General features: G+C 36.8%; 5 protein-coding genes across 6 annotated transcripts; 3 read left to right on the plus strand and 2 right to left on the minus strand.

The window, feature by feature from the left end:
• Positions 1–989: 989 nt before the first annotated feature.
• Positions 990–2403, plus strand: LOC129575915 (serine protease inhibitor 42Dd-like). Its single transcript, XM_055460153.1, has 5 exons — positions 990–1024; positions 1358–1691; positions 1939–1977; positions 2039–2180; positions 2258–2403. The coding sequence occupies exons 1-5, from the start codon at positions 990–992 to the stop codon at positions 2401–2403; spliced, it is 696 nt and encodes a 231-aa protein (XP_055316128.1).
• An 803-nt stretch (positions 2404–3206) lies between these two features.
• On the minus strand, positions 3207–5005 carry LOC129575891 (ATP-dependent (S)-NAD(P)H-hydrate dehydratase). The gene is made up of 3 exons (XM_055460077.1): positions 4674–5005; positions 4223–4544; positions 3207–4102 (listed from the first exon to the last, which is right to left on the minus strand). Exons 2-3 carry the CDS (start codon positions 4459–4461, stop codon positions 3373–3375), a joined length of 969 nt encoding a protein of 322 aa, XP_055316052.1. The 5' UTR covers positions 4462–4544; positions 4674–5005; the 3' UTR covers positions 3207–3372.
• Positions 5006–5054: 49 nt separating this feature from the next.
• On the plus strand, positions 5055–8823 carry LOC129575889 (ATP-binding cassette sub-family F member 3). Its single transcript, XM_055460073.1, has 7 exons — positions 5055–5636; positions 5701–5852; positions 5931–6096; positions 6363–6769; positions 6990–7307; positions 7487–7801; positions 8001–8823. The coding sequence occupies exons 1-7, from the start codon at positions 5601–5603 to the stop codon at positions 8731–8733; spliced, it is 2127 nt and encodes a 708-aa protein (XP_055316048.1). The 5' UTR covers positions 5055–5600; the 3' UTR covers positions 8734–8823.
• Positions 8824–8831: 8 nt separating this feature from the next.
• LOC129575892 (exosome complex component RRP43-like) lies at positions 8832–10747 on the minus strand. The gene is made up of 5 exons (XM_055460078.1): positions 10599–10747; positions 10305–10479; positions 9753–10047; positions 9537–9660; positions 8832–9116 (listed from the first exon to the last, which is right to left on the minus strand). Exons 1-5 carry the CDS (start codon positions 10613–10615, stop codon positions 8906–8908), a joined length of 822 nt encoding a protein of 273 aa, XP_055316053.1. The 5' UTR covers positions 10616–10747; the 3' UTR covers positions 8832–8905.
• Positions 10748–10750: 3 nt separating this feature from the next.
• On the plus strand, positions 10751–14766 carry LOC129575890 (sentrin-specific protease 6-like). Of its 2 annotated transcripts, none has more exons than XM_055460074.1 (5): positions 10751–11421; positions 12134–12400; positions 12800–13508; positions 13639–13864; positions 14094–14766. In XM_055460074.1, the coding sequence occupies exons 1-5, from the start codon at positions 11415–11417 to the stop codon at positions 14265–14267; spliced, it is 1383 nt and encodes a 460-aa protein (XP_055316049.1). In that variant the 5' UTR covers positions 10751–11414; the 3' UTR covers positions 14268–14766. The 2 variants fall into 2 exon arrangements, with proteins under 2 accessions (XP_055316049.1, XP_055316050.1); XM_055460075.1 differs by lacking the exon at positions 10751–11421 and adding an exon at positions 11856–11946.
• Positions 14767–18066: the final 3300 nt, after the last annotated feature.

Genomic DNA, 18066 nt, shown 5'->3' on the forward strand with positions numbered 1-18066 from the left:
AAGTAGCCAAAAAAATGGATATTTGGTCGAATTTTGACCCACAAAGGCGACTTAGTCCCGCCGTTTTTGATTTTATACGATTTTAAACACCCTATCATACACATAGATTATGTTATGAATTCATAAAATTATCTGAATACGAAAATGTATTCGCAAAGATTCTTTATCAGATGATTCATAACATTCAATTCATTGTATTCTATTATTATCAGTGTTAAAACGTCTCTTAAGGGTAATTTGAATAGCAAAGAATGATTGAATCGAAAGAAACTTTTCAGATGTTTAGGCATTGATTATTGATCCATCCGGATTTCTTGAATCACAGCTTATTCTGTTGTTTTGAATTTTTATCGCTTGCCAATGCTCGACAACGTTTTGTGTTTGTGTGTGTTAGTGTCCGAACCGAATATCAAATATAAAATTAATGTATGCAATGATGTATGCGGGATAGCAATTTCTTGTTGCACATTTTTCCTTTTTTATTTTTCCTGACATCGATCGCATTGAACGAACAGTTTACTTCGAAGATACGTGGCTATCGCTATTTGTTGAAGTTTAAAAACGTTTTTTTAGTCATCCTTAGTATGGCTTCGTTATTTGAGAAAGATAAGAAACAATAAAGTATGTTAAATTTATGGAACATTATCACTTGCATGAAAAAATAAAATGAATCGAAAATTCCAAACATTTCTAAATATGGATGGAAAACTTTGGACTATGGATGAACCCAAGTGATTCTTTCTAATCGTGAAATACTAAATGATACAATAGTGGCATTGCGTTATCATGCCATTTTGCATGCCTACATAGTTGGTTTGGTTGAGATTATTGTTGAACGTAAGTAGCAAAATTGGTTTAAAACCATTCATGAAGAAGAATGGAAGTCATTCGTCAACTTCAAGTGGAAATTGTGACTTCCTTTTTACGCAAACTATAAGCGATGTCGTCACAAAATCTTGCGACATCAGTTCAGTTAAGTGAACTAACAAATGGGATTGGCAATTTTACATCCGATTTATATCAGGTAATTTTAACTATAAACCCGTATATGGTAATTGTTCTCATTAATCACAGACTAAGACAAGCTCTAACTCAATTGGGCCATTTTCATATGAATACATACTACACCGAGCAGAAATTATAAAATGTCAATATTTTTTTTTTGTCAGCAATATATTCGAACAACCGATGGCAACCTTCTTTTTTCTCCAATATCTATTTTGAATACACTCGCACTTCTTTCACAAGCAGCCTACGGAGGTACATACAACAAAATGAAAAATTCCTTATATTTAAACAATAATAAAACAATCACAGCAAATCAATTTTATGAATACAACAAATTGCTTCGGAATAGTAAGATAAGCACCGATTTATTGATGGCAAATCAAATTTACGTAAACGATAAGGTTTTGTTGAAGAAAAAATTTCGAAAAGTATCTCTTAAGAAGTTCTCATGTGGCGTTGAATCTTTGAATTTTGACAATAAAAAGAAAACAGCCCAAATCATAAACGATTTCATCGAAGATAAAACACATGGGAAAATCCAGAATATCATTCAACCAGAAAGCATCAACAGTGACACAGCTGCCATGATAATAAATGCCGTCTATTTTAAAAGCAATTGGAAAATCAAATTCAACAAGAATCTCACGACTGAGGGCGATTTTTACATTAACGATAATGAAACGGTTCGTGTTGATTACATGAAAATCACAAGTAATTTCGGCCACATGAAATATGGCGAGCTGAAGGTCGATACACTTGAACTGAAGTACGCCAACTCAAATTATTCATTCATCATACTTTTACCATGGATCCGAACGGGACTGTCTGCACTTGAAAAAAAAATTGAAAAATGTTGATTTAGCAGGAATATTTGAGGATTTTTCGCTTTAGGGAGTTCTTGGAGTTGATGTCATGATTTCCAAATTTAAGGCTGAACAAGAAATTAAGTTAAATGACATTTTGAAAAGAGTACGTATAAAAAACAATATTTCTTTTGATGAAAATTGATAACGATTTTTTTTCCAACTAGTTGGGTATGGTTGAAATGTTCGATCAAAACAAAGCCAATTTCCCTGGAATTTCTGGTACAATGCAACAATTGTATGTAGATAGCGTTATTCACAAGACTCTCATTGATGTTACCGAGGACGGTTTGGAGGAGGCTGCTGCATGTATGATAAAAACCATTTTAACTTTGTGTGTAACGTGTTTAACTGATTTTGAAATAATTTATATTTTGATTTTCTAGCACTAGTAAGGATTCATGTGCGATGCGATCCTCCAATAATACTTCCGATAGAAAAATTCCACGTTGATCATCCATTTCTATATTACATTTGGGATAGAGAAACGAAAACCGTCGTTTTTACCGGTCGCATCACAAAGTTCAATTGAAAGCCAATTTATTACGATAATATTTCAATATGAAGAAAAGATGAACCAAATGTCAAGCGTTTTTTCGAGAATCACTCATACGATGTATTTTGATTTTTTGAAAACTAAATCTGTATGAAAAAAAATAAAGCCCAATCTCTCTGTCTCGAGTGACAAAAATTAATCTTTTATAAAATGTGTTTACAAAGTGCTGAAAGAAATACAACCCGTGTTGAAGAAAAATTACAAAGGTCGATAAAATAAAAATGCCAACCAATTTTGCAAAACCCAGTTGAGGTTTTACTCAGCTATAGTAATACCAAAACGTGGGATGTGCCAAGTCCAATTCGTTTAATTTTTTTTTTTTATTGTTGCACTGTGTAACAATGAATGGTCAGTGAGTAAAATACTCTATAAATTTACAGCGTGTATCCCATTATCATGCTTCCGCTTATTTAATATCCAGTTTAATACATAGTCAAAGGTATATTTAAAGGGTACTTTAAGCGCGTGAATCGCAGGCAAATCTTACGCATCGATTGCGCTGACGCATTCGCTTTACGCTAATAATCTGCTCATTCTATAAATAAAAGCGTTAAGTCTTTCTCGTGGATCGGACTTCGTCTATATTGACTGTGTGAGGTGACGAATTTTCCTCGCTAGAAACGTCAACCGATAACGCTCAAATATTTAGAAAAAAAATCACAAACAAATTGCGAAGAGCAGTCCAGAAAAATCTCCAAGTTGGTGCTTTTCACCACTATATGTTAGTGACAATACGGCGACACCACTTTCTGTGTTAAGGATTTTTAGTTGTATTTAAATTAGTTAAGGCTTTCAAAATTTTATTTTTCAAATCAAAATGTATATTCATAACAAAGAATGATGCAAAAAATAATCAATATTGGCTCAATCAATCTCCTATTTCCATCAAAGTTCCCATAGCCCGTACATTTTCTCCAAATATCCGTTTCAAATCGCCCTCTCCCTTCACTTGCGTTCAAAATGTGTATCAAAAACGTCATGAATGTGTTCGATCATATCGGTGGGAGTCATGCTGCGTCCCTTCGCTGCAAACGTCGTTTCATTCAATACTTTCACAAAATGGCTAGCTCCAACGCAAGCAACTTTGGCTGGTTCGGTTTCTTCTGCTTTCAAAGCCCAAGCATAAAGAACGGCTGTACACCCGGCTAATATGTCACCTTGACCGCCACATCGCCGTCCTTTGCCACCCTGAACCGTGACCAAATCGCCAACTTTATTCACTCCACTGTAAATCGTATCGCTGAAACCTTTCTTGAGAATTGTAACCGAAGCTCCAATTTGGTCGAATTTCTCCGTGTGATCATCACCATCGCCGAAAATGCGGCTAAACTCCACGATATTTGGTGTAATGATAGCCCCGGGGTAATTGGCAATGAGCGATAAATCTTGTGAGACCAGGAATAATGCGTCGGCATCGATGACAAGTGGTTTTCCCATCTCACGACACACCGCCAAGAGTCGTCGAATAGTGGCAAATACAGCTGGATCACGGCCTAAACCAGGCCCAATCACAACCACATGCAGCCGATCCAACCATGGCGTAATCAATTTGATCGGATCACTTGGATCGTCCAACACCGGATGCACCATTATCTCGGGACTGTACGATTTAATTGGAATAGCCGCATCGCGAATACAGAACAAGTGCACAACATCGGCTCCGAATTTCAATGCACTGCAAAAAAAAAAGCAAAATGAATGAGTTGCCGACGGCAATTTTTGGTTCGAGAGAGAATTTTGGTTTCGACTTGAGTGAGTTTGTGTGTGATGTGCTTGAATTTTGTGCTATACTTACCTCATTGCCGCGAAAAATGGCGCTCCAGTGTATTCAAACGAACCGCCAATAACACCAACTCGACCCGCTTGCCCTTTGTGCAATTCATTGCTGAGCAGCGGCACACACTGACGGGCTCGTGTTATATACAAATCACTTGACATTTTTGCACTGAACGATCGCAATGTCGGTCGAAATTTGGGAATTGATATTAAATGCAAGACTCTACTACGGGCAGCGAATGGAGATAGAACGATCATTACCTAACTTCATGCGACTAATGAAGCATTCGTTCAAAACATTGGTTTTATTTGCAGCAATCGAAATTGGTTTTATCTAATTTCTATGAAACCAGAAGAAAACCAGAAAAAAAGACGAGAAAAAAGTAAAAAAAAATTGATAAAAACGATAAAATTACGATAAATTGCACAATGACAAAATATTGTGGTTTTGTGACAAAGAATAAACAAACCTCAAATGCAGCTTTGTGGCTTTTCTCTTCGGTTATTATTGTTTGATTACAATTTGTATCTTTGGCCAGTTGTCTGGTTTACTCTTTGTCTTTAACTGCGTTCACAAGGTGACATTCCTTCTAATTTTAGCACTTTTGCGGATTTTTTTTCTTATCATCGAAAAAAAAAACGATGAAGTCAATCTTCTTCTTTTTCTATTAAATAGAATAATAAATATAAGTTTGGGCAAACAAAAAAAATGTCACGCAGTTTGAAAATCGGCGAAATGAGAGAGAGAGAGAGTTGTTATTATGAGAGTGGCTTCTGTCAACGTCAAACTTGACACATCGCTGAACTGTCACCGGGCTGACTGGAAAAAAATCGCTCAACGTATGAGAGCACCACATACACGCACACGTAAACACACAATTTGACACTGAAACGAATGATTTTCATCTCTCCCTTTCTCTCTCTTTCTCTCTCTCTCTCTCTCTTTCTCGACTTTTTTCCCTCATTTCTATTGCTTTGCAAAAGGCAACCCATGTGTGAGGCCTGAAACATCGCTACGCGAACGATTGTATTGTGCAGGCTGACTGAATTGGCATTTTTTTCTCTCTCAATTGTGATTTTGCTCATTTTTCTCTGTGAGTGGCATGAGTGACAGTTTTTGTGGACATTTTTTGTTTCACCAATTTCACAAGCGATTCGAATTTAAAAAAGTTGATTCGCGTGGTACTACAATTGAATTTGGGTTCCGCCATTAGTTCACTTTTTCTCTCTCTCTCTCTCAGTGTGTGTATGAGTGGTGACCGAAAGTTGATTTAGTTGTTGTATTTATTCACTTGATGTGAATTTCTCTTACAAAAAGGTCATCATCATCATCATTCAATAATTTTTTGACATACACTTGAATAAAAGTCGCATTTGTGATAAATTAAACATCGAATATGTCGACGGCAAAGTGTGCAAGTCTACTGAAGCAGGTATGGGAGCTCAAGTGCAGTAAAACATACGTTTCTTTAATTGAAAATGTGTTGTGTTTTGCAGGAATTTCCATCAATTGATGACGAAATGAAACAGTATATTGAAGGTGTACTGGACAGTGGCATGGACGATTTTGAATCGAGTGATGACTTGTACGAAGCTATTGGTGCAATTTTACATGAAGTTTCCATTGAAAAATCCGAAAATGATATCCGGTAGGGGATTGAAATGCAACAAAACAGCAAGTGCTTACTAATTACGTTGATTTAATGGTGATGTTTTGTGTTTTGAAGGGATTTATGCGAACAGCTGCTGTGCTTGATGAAACCGAAAGACCAGAAAAAAAGTGGCGTACAAAAAGTTCTCGATGCACCGATTAATCTTGCTCAGATGGCTGCCAATGCTGAAAACAATGCCGATGTGTCCAGTATTTGGGTCATCAATCGTGATGATAATCTCGTATGTTATTGTTTCGGTTTTTGTCTGTGTGCTTCGGTTGACTGTGTTGATTGTTGTGGAATTTCTACAAAAATGATGAGCTCAAGTCTTGTTGCGTCTTTGAATATAGGCTTTGATGAGCATTGAGCCTGATTCAATATGTTTTCTCAATATTCTTTTTATCTACATTGATAACCCACCTTCAATTCCAGAATATTTTCTAAATGTGTCTTTTTGATGTGTCACTTGTGATTCCCTAATTTCAATTCCCTTTTCTTTTCTTACAGAAAGTCGATTCAAAGAAACTGGAAAAAGCCGAACAAAAATTACAACAAAAGTTAGAAAAACGTGCTGAAGTGCCGAAAGGGCCATCGGCACCAATTCAACTGCAACAAGCGACCGCATCACAGGTCATCAACAAAAAAGATAGCCAAATGGATGCCAAAGGCACCAATCGTTCCATGGACATTCGAATCGAAAACTTTGACGTTTCCTTTGGTAATAAAGTGTTGCTACAGAATGCGGATCTATTGCTGGCAAGTGGTCGACGATACGGTTTGGTGGGGAGAAATGGTCTTGGCAAAACCACATTGCTGCGAATGATTTCGGAGAAACAATTACAAATTCCATCACATATCTCGATATTGCACGTTGAACAAGAAGTCATTGGCGATGACACCACCGCTTTGGCCAGGTAAATTAATGGGTCTTCATGTTTTTTTTCTTGGCATAAGGGCAATTGCAGTCTTCTTCTTTGAATTTTTCATGTTTTTTTTTCTTTTCACATAATTCTTTCCCATACATTCATGTCGCTCTAGCCTGTTTCATAAGTTGGCAGTCCAATGATAGCAAATTCTTTCACTTTTCAATTCGTTCAAAATGTTCGATCTAACACACTTTTTTCCCCATTCTAGTGTACTCGAGTGTGACTTTGTGCGAGCACGATTATTGGCCGAAGAGAAAGAAATCAATAGTCAAATCAATGCCGGCGCTGCAGATCCTGAACTCAATAAGAAACTGACGGAAGTGTATGCTGCTTTGGAAAATATCGATGCGGACAAGGCACCAGCACGGGCATCGGTCATTTTAAATGGTTTGGGCTTCAACAAAGATATGCAAGCACGTGCCACGAAAACCTTTTCGGGCGGATGGAGAATGCGTCTCGCCTTAGCTAGAGCGCTATTCTCACGGCCTGACCTTCTGTTGCTTGATGAACCGACCAACATGTTGGAGTACGTAACCATTTTTAAGCAATTTGTTTATACTCTAGAGTGAGCTCAAGCTTCAATGAGAATGGGTGGCAGAATCTGAGAGATATACATTTTCTCTCTGTATTTTACTAACTCTATAGAGTGTGTCTATAGACGCACTGTGTGAATTAAACTAACAATCGATATTCTCTATTTTGCAGCATAAAAGCAATCATTTGGTTAGAAAATTATCTGCAAAATTGGCCAACAACGCTGCTGGTTGTTTCTCACGATCGTAACTTCTTGGACACCGTACCAACCGACATTCTTCACTTGCATACGCAACGTATCGATGTATACCGTGGCAATTATGAGCAATTCGACAAAACACGAACCGAAAAAATGAAATCACAACGCCGTGAATATGAAGCTCAATTGGCGCATCGGCAACACGTGCAAGAATTCATCGATCGCTTCCGTTACAATGCCAATCGAGCGGCTAGCGTTCAGTCGAAGATTAAAATGCTAGAGAAATTGTAAGTGTTTTTAATTGAAAAAAGGTTAATGATCTTCTTATTTTCCAATTTTTTTTTTTTCGTTAATTTTCTTCGAGTACTGTCCATTGAACCATGTTCGATTCAATCTTTGTATCTTCATCATTCAGATTTTTCCAAAAAAAAAAAAACGCAAAAAAAACCATGAAAACTAACCTAAATCTTGATTTTCTATCTACAGACCGGAATTGAAGCCCGTGGAAAAAGAAGTCGAGGTGGTATTGAAATTCCCCGAAGTTGAGCCACTAAATCCGCCTGTGCTGACGCTCAACGAGATTGCATTTAAATACAACAAGGACAAAGTGATTTTCACGTGTGTGAATTTAAGTGCCAATTTGGATTCGCGAATCTGTATTGTGGGTGAGAATGGAGCGGGTAAAACGACACTGTTAAAAATTGTCATGGGCATTTTGTCGCCAACAAGTGGAACGATATCACAGCATCGTGGTTTGAAAGTGGGCTATTTTGCGCAACATCACGTCGATCAATTGAATATGAATACGACGTGTGTTGGTTTGTTACAAGAGGCCTTCCCTGGTCGGCCCGTTGAAGAATATCGTCGTCAACTCGGTGGTTTTGGAATATCCGGTGATTTGGCACTGCAACTGGTCGCCAGTTTGTCGGGAGGGCAAAAATCCCGTGTTACACTCGCCAAAATGTGCATGGCACGACCAAATTTCCTCATTCTCGATGAACCGACCAATCATTTGGACATCGAAACAATTGCGGCACTGGGCAAAGCTCTGACCACATTCCAAGGTGGCTTGATTCTCGTTTCTCACGATGAACGACTCATTCGTGTCGTATGCAAAGAGCTGTGGGTGTGTGGCAACGGTACGGTGACCAATATTGAAGGCGGCATCGATTGTTATAAACAAATCATTTTGGACGAACTCAGCGAAGCCAGCAAATAAAACACAAAACAAATACCACAACCTACCTGTTTTATATTTGATTTAATATTTCAATAAATTTTCGTTGAACAATTATTTAAAACAGAAAAACATGCGACTTTTGTTCTTTTCATGGAGTTTATTTTTGTTTGTTTTGTTTTTGCTTAAAATTCAGTTTTCTATTTTTATTCGCTTATTTTTCCTCTAAAATCGATGAAATCAATTCACAAATGGACTTTTCACGGTTCAGCGCCAGCTTTAGACATGCTTCGAATTGTTTATCGCTTATTGAAACACCACCCGGCTTCAGCACGAGGCACATTTCACCATTGCATGTGCCGATTGTTATTAACGATGTGGCCAACTCTTCTTCTTCAGCGTCTGGATCAGCGAATACCGTTTTTCTGTGTGAGAAAATAGAAACGTTTTAGTTTTTTAGCTTTCAATTGATTGCATTTTATAATTTTTGAAATTTTTTACTCATTTTTTTGAATTCATCAAATTTTTCTTCTCGTTCTAATTGATGAAGACATTTTTTATGGTTTGAATTGATGTCGAATCAATTGTACGATTGAATTTGTTATTCAATATTAAATTTTCTTACTTATTTTAATAGACGTCAAAGTTGAGATTTGAGACAAAATTGGGAAGATGTAAAAGTCGTGTACTCACGACAGGTATTTTATTGATTATTTGCTGGTTATGCCAGAAAAATATCTATTTTATGCCAATTTATTGAACATTTCCATTTCTTATCGAAGATTAGGAGATTTCATATTTTTTCGTTTGTAAATTAGGAGTTTGTTTCATTTCCCAGAACTTACTCATCAAAAATCATTGCTGTCGTACAGACGGGGCACGCATCAGACAAATCCAGTGGTTCCCGTATTGTTTTGTGCACTGTGTAGTTGTTGGTTTCCAGGTCAAACTGTATTTTTGGCAATGTCACTGTTGGAAAAAAAGTTTTCATTAGCGAAATTAGAACAAAACAAGAGGAAGTTGGACAGTTGAACCATGTGAGTCAAGGTCATTTTACTTACAACTTCTCAACGCTGCACACAGTGCGACCACCGACGCATCCAAAATGCTTCCATCATAGTCAAGGCATGTGATATCGCAAAACAGTGTCCACACGAGTTTCTCTCTAGCTATGCACAATTGCTTCAGATCGATCCAGTTAGCATCTTTAATCAGATCATTCAAATTACACGTCAACACCTGAGCATCATCGTTTGTGTTGTTTGATCGATACTTTGGCGAACACAGTGGCGTCAAGTCAATATTTGGAATAAGAAATCCTTTCTCTGGCTCCTCAACACTTGGCGCGGATAATTCCTGTAACATATTGGAAAACAATCATTGGAATATCATTCTTAAATCGATCATTAATTTATGAAGTGAATTCAAAAGTTTTTTGTACTATCATTGATAGGTCTATCAAATAGAATTCACAATGAAGAGTTATCTTAAGAGGCGATTCGAATTCTCAATCTTATGAGTCGATTTTCAATCGTAAAACATTCAATTTCCGATTTCAAATACATTGTAAAATTCATTCAACATCAATTCCGAACGTATTTCTAATAACTAACCGCTTTGATGCCACAGATGACGGTTGTATTGCCTAGCTTAACGATAGCTGATCCATCGGCCGTTCCAATGGATTTGGCGTTTATTCGAATGGGTCGAAATGCTTCAAACTCTCTGCCGTCGGGCCGAATATCATGGGCTATGTAATTCCGATAATATTTGATGGGATGAATTATTCTACAAACAAAAATGAGATCGATTTTGAGGTTAGGTTTCACACTTTTTTGAGTAAATTCCAGCATTTTCACTGATTTTCAAGTGTGATGCAAATTTTTAAATATAACAAATAATCGTACTTGTACTGTTCAGCCATAATTTTCCGTCCCGTCAATTTTCTTTACACAGCAAATTCAATTTCGTAGGCAACAACTGAAATGGTTAATAGAAAGCAATGTTTAGCCTATGTTTTGATACACACGTGAATGACAGTTGTGTTGAACTTTGTGTGTGAGAACCAGTTTGACAGTGACAGCTAACGAGATTGTATTCGAAAACGATTTCGTTTCATTTACGTGGAGAGAATGTTCGTTTGAATTTTTAGATTTAAGTTAAATCATTTTCAAACTGGAATCAAAGCAATGAGGAAAAAATCATTTTCCGAAAAAAATTACTTTGGATAAAAATTAGACGTGAAATTAACAAGCCCAGATTGTCTAACTCAAGTGAAGACTTTTGGTTTTTTTTATCAATTTTTATCCATAAAATTCATTTGATTCTTCATTTTTATTCAAATCCAAGAACTGCCCTTGTATAAACCCAGAAATTTTATTGCTGTTCGCCACTTTTCTGCCTTAAAATCTCAAAAAAAAATTTCAATTCAAAATCCAATTCTTCCCTTTGTACTAACAACTGAGTCGGTTCAGTTTCAACGTATTGGCGCGAAGTATATTCAAAGTCGTGCGTAGTGTCATGTCCTAACCTTAAAATAGGTAACATTCAATCGCAATTTCAGCAACAACAATCAAACACAAACGCATCTCAGTTGGCGGCAAATGGTTTGTGCCAAACAATGTGAGTTATTTTGTTGTCATTCGCATTAGAATCGAAACAACGGAAGAATATTAAACATAAGCGCGGAAAAGTTGTGAATTTCATGAAAACATTGCCGTGAAATGGCTGGTAAGGACTTTTTTCAACTTTTTTTTTCTTGTTTACAATGGTGGTTTTTATGTTTTGATGGCGATTTAGCTTCTTTTTGTTGCTGTGTATCGCTTGTTTGTCATTGAACCACTGTTTACACCGGATCAGCTGGAGCATGTTTTTTGTGTTACATTTTGACATTGGATTTCTTATTTGAAATTGAGAATTTTTCATTTGTTTCGAGTAAGACGCAATTTTTTGTTCAAATTTTTTCTTAGTTGGAATAATTTTTCCGTCAGAATAACTTGATTTAATCCCCATGAGAAATTCATTTCGGAGAGATGTCAAATCCATCGAACTTGCTTGTGTGTAGCGACTTTGTTATTTGCGTCGCATTTTTTTTCACATTGACACTTGTTGGTGTTGGTCTATGCCATGTTGGAGCAATTCATTCAATTGTGTTTTTTTTCAGTTTTTTTTTTCATGTTTCGAACGTCATGTTCAGTGTTTTTTAATGGGTTGAAAATGTCAAGTTTTGATTTTATTTCTTTTCATCGGATTCTGGTGCTTATTTTCGAAATTTTATCGTTTGTTTTTGACTTTATAACACATCTGACTTGCTTCGTAATATTCATTCCAATTCTGAGAATTTTCAAGATTCCAATCCAAAGAATCAGATGGAATTTTCTTTACTATTTTCAAAGTTTTCAGTGGTTTTAATCGTATTTTGGATGATTCCCTTGATTTTCAGTTGAATTGATTAAGTTCGAGGCGACTCGTATTGTGTTCGGGGGAATTGCTACCAAACCGACGGAACGCGTCAGCTTGCACGACAAATGTCTACGGATTGTGATGCCGAGTCCTGCGAATCCCGAGGAAAATGTCACATTGATCATTGAAAAGAAGCACATTGTCAAGCTCGTTTGCAATTTCGAAGAAGAAGCCATTCTGGTGTTTCACGTTCAAACGGAATGCATTGAAAATCTACGGAGCCTGTACGAGGAAAGCACATCACCAAGTAAGCATTTTCTTTCGTTTTTTTGTTGTATTTGCAATTAGGAGTCGTGTCTTTTCCCCTTTTACATTATTTTCAATCGACATGTCCAACATTTTTGATAAGTTTTTCCCCAATTTTTCTTCTTCTTCTGAAAAAAATTTCTTCTTCTTTAATTTTCGTGGACAATTTATTGATTTTCATGAACTCTTCATTTCTCTGCTTCGGGAAAGAAATTCTGCTTTGATTTTTTTTCTCGTTAATTCCAATATGAATCGGCGAGATTGCCTCGTCATTCGTATTTGAAAGTCAATTTTCCACTTTGTTTCTCTCCTCCGTTTTTGTTCCATTTAACTATTCTCTATGCTATCGAACGACAAAATGCTTAAACATCCAAATTCAATTGATTTTCTCAAAATTCAGTGCAAAATTGGATTGTCATGGAAACTGAACCGCTAGACGATGTCATCAAAGGGAAGCTCAAGCAATTTTTCTCGATTTATGATGAGATTCCTCGTGATGGTGTTCGGCTTTTTGCAAAAATAAAGATGAAACCAAGAGCTGTGAAAGTGGAAAAGAAGCGTAATCCGTTGAAAAAGCAACTGAGCAAGAATAACAACAACGAGAGCAATATTGATCACATTGTGTCGTATCCATCGAGTGGTGCCGGTGCTATTTCGATCACAGTGCCCGATTTTCAGTGTTTGGCCGTCGATGAATTTTTGAACGATGTGATTATCAACTTTTATCTTCAGTACATAGCACGAGAGGTGCTAACACCGGAGCAAGAAGCAAAGACCCACATTTTCAATACGTTCTTTTACGAAGCGTTGTCGGCAAGACCGACGAGCGATTCAACTTCAAACTTTAGGAATCGTGCCCATAGGCGTCATGAGCGTGTTGAAAAATGGACGAAAAATGTGAATCTGTTCGAAAAGGATTTCGTCATAGTGCCGATCAATCAAAGCAAGCACTGGTTTTTGGCCATCATTTGCTTTCCTGGATTGAAAGAGCCGGAGACAAACGGAGCCGCACGCAAGTCGAGCACGACAAAATCAACCAAACGTACCAAGGCCAAAGCATCTTCGAGCGATGAAGAGGCGAACGATGACGAAAATGCTACGACCAAAAGGTAAAATTGGCTTTCAAAGAGAAAGTCAAAACGTTTTCGCCCTTTTTCAATGGAATCATTCTTTCGTTTATCGATTGAGATTGGAACACTTTGAATTAATGAATTTTGTTAATTTTCTTTCCCCATTTAGATCATGCATTTTGATATTCGATTCAATGTCGTCGGGTGTAGACCGCAAAGTAATTTCGGTTCTTCGTGAATACTTAGCGTGCGAATACAAAGTCAAGGTGACAAATGGCGATGATAAAACATTCGATGCAACGGCTATGCCCGGACATCACGTTAGAGTTCCACGACAGACCAATTGTTCCGATTGTGGCCTGTTCATGCTGCAATACATCGAACAATTCTTCAAGGTATGTTAGATTTATGACATGATTCATTGGCGACGTTAACTATGCTTACTTTCCCATTGACAAGTGGCAGTGGTGACAGTTGCTTGTTGCCCGAAAGTTCCATTCAAAAACATACACAAATTCATGGTTTTTCATAAGATTGAATCGTTCAACTTTGCTAAAATGTTCAGTTATCAACGTTTGAACGACATCTTCTCATCCCTTAAAACCCTTCATTTCCATTTCACAGGATCCGATAGAAGACTTCGCGATTCCCATAAAAAACTTGGACAATTGGTTCGATCCAGAGGTCGTAACGAACAAACGTAGAGACATTGTCCAACTGATCAAAGACCAAATGACGCGAAGTGTCGGCCGATGCAATATGTCGATTGAAGATCTACCGAACATTGAATTGCCCTAAATGAAATCAAATCGCGACGAATGATAAACAGAATCATAAGCGATTCGCACTTTTCCTACGGCATCGTCTTCAACGGTACAAGTATTGCTGTGAAATAGAACTTTCTCGCGTAATAAGTGAAAAAAAATGTAATTTTTGCATTGACGATAGAGCGTTGTAATTTAATTTGAAGCGAAACAAATCTGAAATGGTACAAACAGTGTAAATTTTAAGGACCACTTGTTATATTTTTCCGTTAAGACACTAAATTTTATTGTTTAATCATAGTCCAGTTGTCAGCATTAATATTGGTACAATCTTTTGCAACAATTCAGACCAATTGGTAGAAACAAACCGACATTGAGTCAAATTGATTAAAACCGCAAAACGATTATTGCAAATAATTATACCTTTTTCGATAAATTTCGTTATTTTTGTTAAAACAAGTGATTTAAATGGTGAAAAAATTGATACTCAAACTCGATATATGAATAAAATCGATATATTTTTTCAATAAAAATTCTTTTCGAAGTTATCGTTGCTCTGATTTTGACTAAACTTCATCGATTCATTTTAACCAAAATTACTCGGATTGAATTCCAATCATTGGAATGAGTCTGCGTCAATTTCGATCGAAACATCTGATTTTGAATGAAACTCATTTTGTCTGAAATTCAGAGTCTGAACTTCAGACTCTGAACACAAAACACGCCAATTCAAATGGAAGCTTCGTCGATCTGGATCAAAACGTCGTCAACTTGAATCGAAATTGGGTCAACTTGTATCGAAAAATCCCTTTTTCGAATCAAAATTGCCTTTTTTGAAAGAAAAATTAGAAAATTCCTTTTTAAAATTCTAACTGTGTCGAATTTGTTTTAAAAACCAACTTTGTCGATTCAAATCACTAACTCATCTGTGCACGAACCAGTCTGAACTCCCACCAATTCTTTAAACGAAAACCCTTCAATGGGAAAAAAAAACTCGACGTTCACACAGTATTTGGCGTCAAGTGAAATTCCCATGATTTGTTCAATGGTTCAAAATTAGTTACCAATTAAAGAACGAACATCCTTGAAGGTGTACAACATTGAGGCCTTTTCTCACCACGCCGAAGAAAGTGAGAGCGCAATCAAAAGCGGAAGCAAATAATCGTGTCAGTGCAGCCGAAAGGACACAAAAATAACGTTGAGAGATCTTAAAGAGATATATGCAGATCAGCTGTCGTGACTTGACCCATGCTTATGCAAGCGTAACCGATGGTTAGAGTAAAATACCGATGGTTTCATCGTTCCCACACTCAATCTAATCGCTGCAACTAAATCTCATTACGATTTTCTGTTCCCAACCAAATTATTTTCCGTTGTTTTTTTTTTTGTCTTGAAGCCTCTTTGCTTCCACATCGATGTGTTGAAACGTGTCTAGAAGGAAAAAAATGTGCGTTCAAACAATTTCAAGTGCGCAAAATGTGTAGTTTTTGCGTTTTTTTGTGTACAAAAAAACGTATATTAGTGCGTTGGTCAAGTGGGAAACTGAAGGATTGATTCACACACTTAAATACCGCCGCCGTTGTCGTCGTCGTTGCCGTTGCTGCTCCCAAAGGAGAAACACACAGCGTAAAACAAAGGGAAACTCATAAAGGTAATTTAATATGAACTGAGTGTAGGAAATTATGCACTGTTGCTTTTGTCTTATTCTTCGTCGGTGATTATTGAATGCGCTTCTTCCGTTTTGGCTTCGTGAATGCTCGTCGAAGACGAAGCAACGAACAAAAAATGTTGTTGTCTGAACGCAAATCTTTTAAACAGATTATCACATTTAATAGAGTCTTTCCCATCATTTTCAAAGTCTTTGTTTCTGGCTTCATTACATAATAATTTTTTGAGTTTCGCATCGTCGACCGAAACACAAACGGAATGCAGATGTTTTGCTTCGTTTTGTGGCTTTGACATTGATACATCGGCGAATAAGTCACACGGAGCGAAACACGCGGCAAACGGTTCGTTCAATCATCATTCGGTCGGAGTATGTTTTCATCGAATCACAAATATTCGACGTTAATCGAACTGATTTGCGGTTTTGCAGTTGCATTCAACCCCATCGTCGTTGCACTTTCATTGTGTGTTCCACCATGTTAAATCCGATTTTAATCGATAATTTCGCTTGTTTCTTTCAGCTTACACAATGACATCGAATAAAAGACGGAAAAAAGTCGTGTTTGAATTCGTGCGCCCCGAATGAATGAACGAGAAGAAGAGGAAGAAAAAGAGATTGATTTTCCAAAAGAGTTTGAGATTTATTCATAAAAACGGCATAATTGCACTAATACAATCATAGTTATTGGGATTTTGATGTCATAACTTTTGACGGATGAGAATTTTTCTGGTTTCCGCCCGGGATTTTTCTTTCTTTCTTTCTTCTTTCGGCCTGTTCATTAAACAGCTATTGCATGTCTACGGACTCTGATTGATCACCGTCACGCATATCACACCACGAACAAGGAAAAAAAAACGTCGACTCGGAGACGAATAGAGAAACCATCATCAATGAAAGGTCTTAATTACCGTCTGAACTTCTCTTTTTTCTCTCGTTCACATTTTTAATTCACTTTAAATTTCTTTGACGGGCAAAGTTTATCCTCGTCACAGGACCAACTTCCACACATTTTTTTTTCTCTCTCGTGCATTTGTGATCTATGCGTTTTTTGTCCTTTTCTTCACGTTGGTAGTTTTTAAACCGCCTTTTTTTATTGGATAATCCAAAGTCGAATCGTTTTACAAGCCGTCTTTTTCCTACTGAAAATGATTCATTCCGGGTTTTTCGACCGAACACGATGTCTTGCATAGAAAAAAACTTCAGTTGAAAATTATTCCTTCTGCTTTTGTTGCCTCAAAATAGTTTTCGTTTGGGTGAAAATGATGGGCGCCCTTTTTGAATAATCTTAATGAATGTTGAATGCCTGTGGTTTGACTCTCAATACCGTTTGAGCGATAGCTGTCTTGTGTTAATTACCATACCTTTTCTTACTGCGTCATTGTCGGCACAATTTTCAAGGTACCATTGCTCATTTAGGTCATTGTATCGTGACCGCTTATCTTAATTTCAAGAATAACTGCACCCAAAACATACAACTCAATTTCAATGAGGCCATCGCTTATCGCTTACAAAATGAAACGAGCTCATGCGGTGTCGATATGATACTTACTACTTGAACTAAACCGAAATACAAAATGCCATTGTTGATGACGATTTTTTTTGCGGGAGATTTTATTTTAGAATTTTTCTGGATATTTTTTTCAGTTTTTTTTTTCCTTTAGCAAACTCTTCTCATTCTTCTACACTCTTTAAGTGTACTTTAATTCGGCTTAAACTTTTATAATTTCATTTGTATGCATTTTTTAGTTCTCTTCAATTTTTTCTTCGAGTTTCTTTCAACGGTGAAGTTTTCAATTTTTTCCGACTTCACATGAAGAAAATCCTGGCCAATTTTATGAACTTTGTGTTATCAAATTAAGTCAACTCTTGGAATAGATAGAGAAGAGTCTCGAAAAAGGTTGAAAACTCGAATGTTTTCAATGTTTTCGAATGGAATCCCCCCAAAAAAAATGAAAGAAATGGCAATTCCATCAAACAGCAAGGAAACACTACTGATAAGAAATATCCATCGATAGTGATGGAAACCATATATGGTAAGCCTATATATATGGCTATGAGGAATAACTTCATTGGTCACTATTGCCCAGAATTTGAGTCATAATTCTCATATCAGTGGAACAGTGCCGGTATTCTACGACTTTCCGACAAAATCGTTCGGAATTATTTT

This window comes from Sitodiplosis mosellana, unplaced genomic scaffold (genome assembly GCF_009176505.1).
Source record: "Sitodiplosis mosellana isolate CC-2019 unplaced genomic scaffold, AAFC_SMos_1.0 Smas_scaffold_6170, whole genome shotgun sequence".
NCBI classification, from domain to species: Eukaryota; Metazoa; Arthropoda; class Insecta; order Diptera; family Cecidomyiidae; genus Sitodiplosis; species Sitodiplosis mosellana.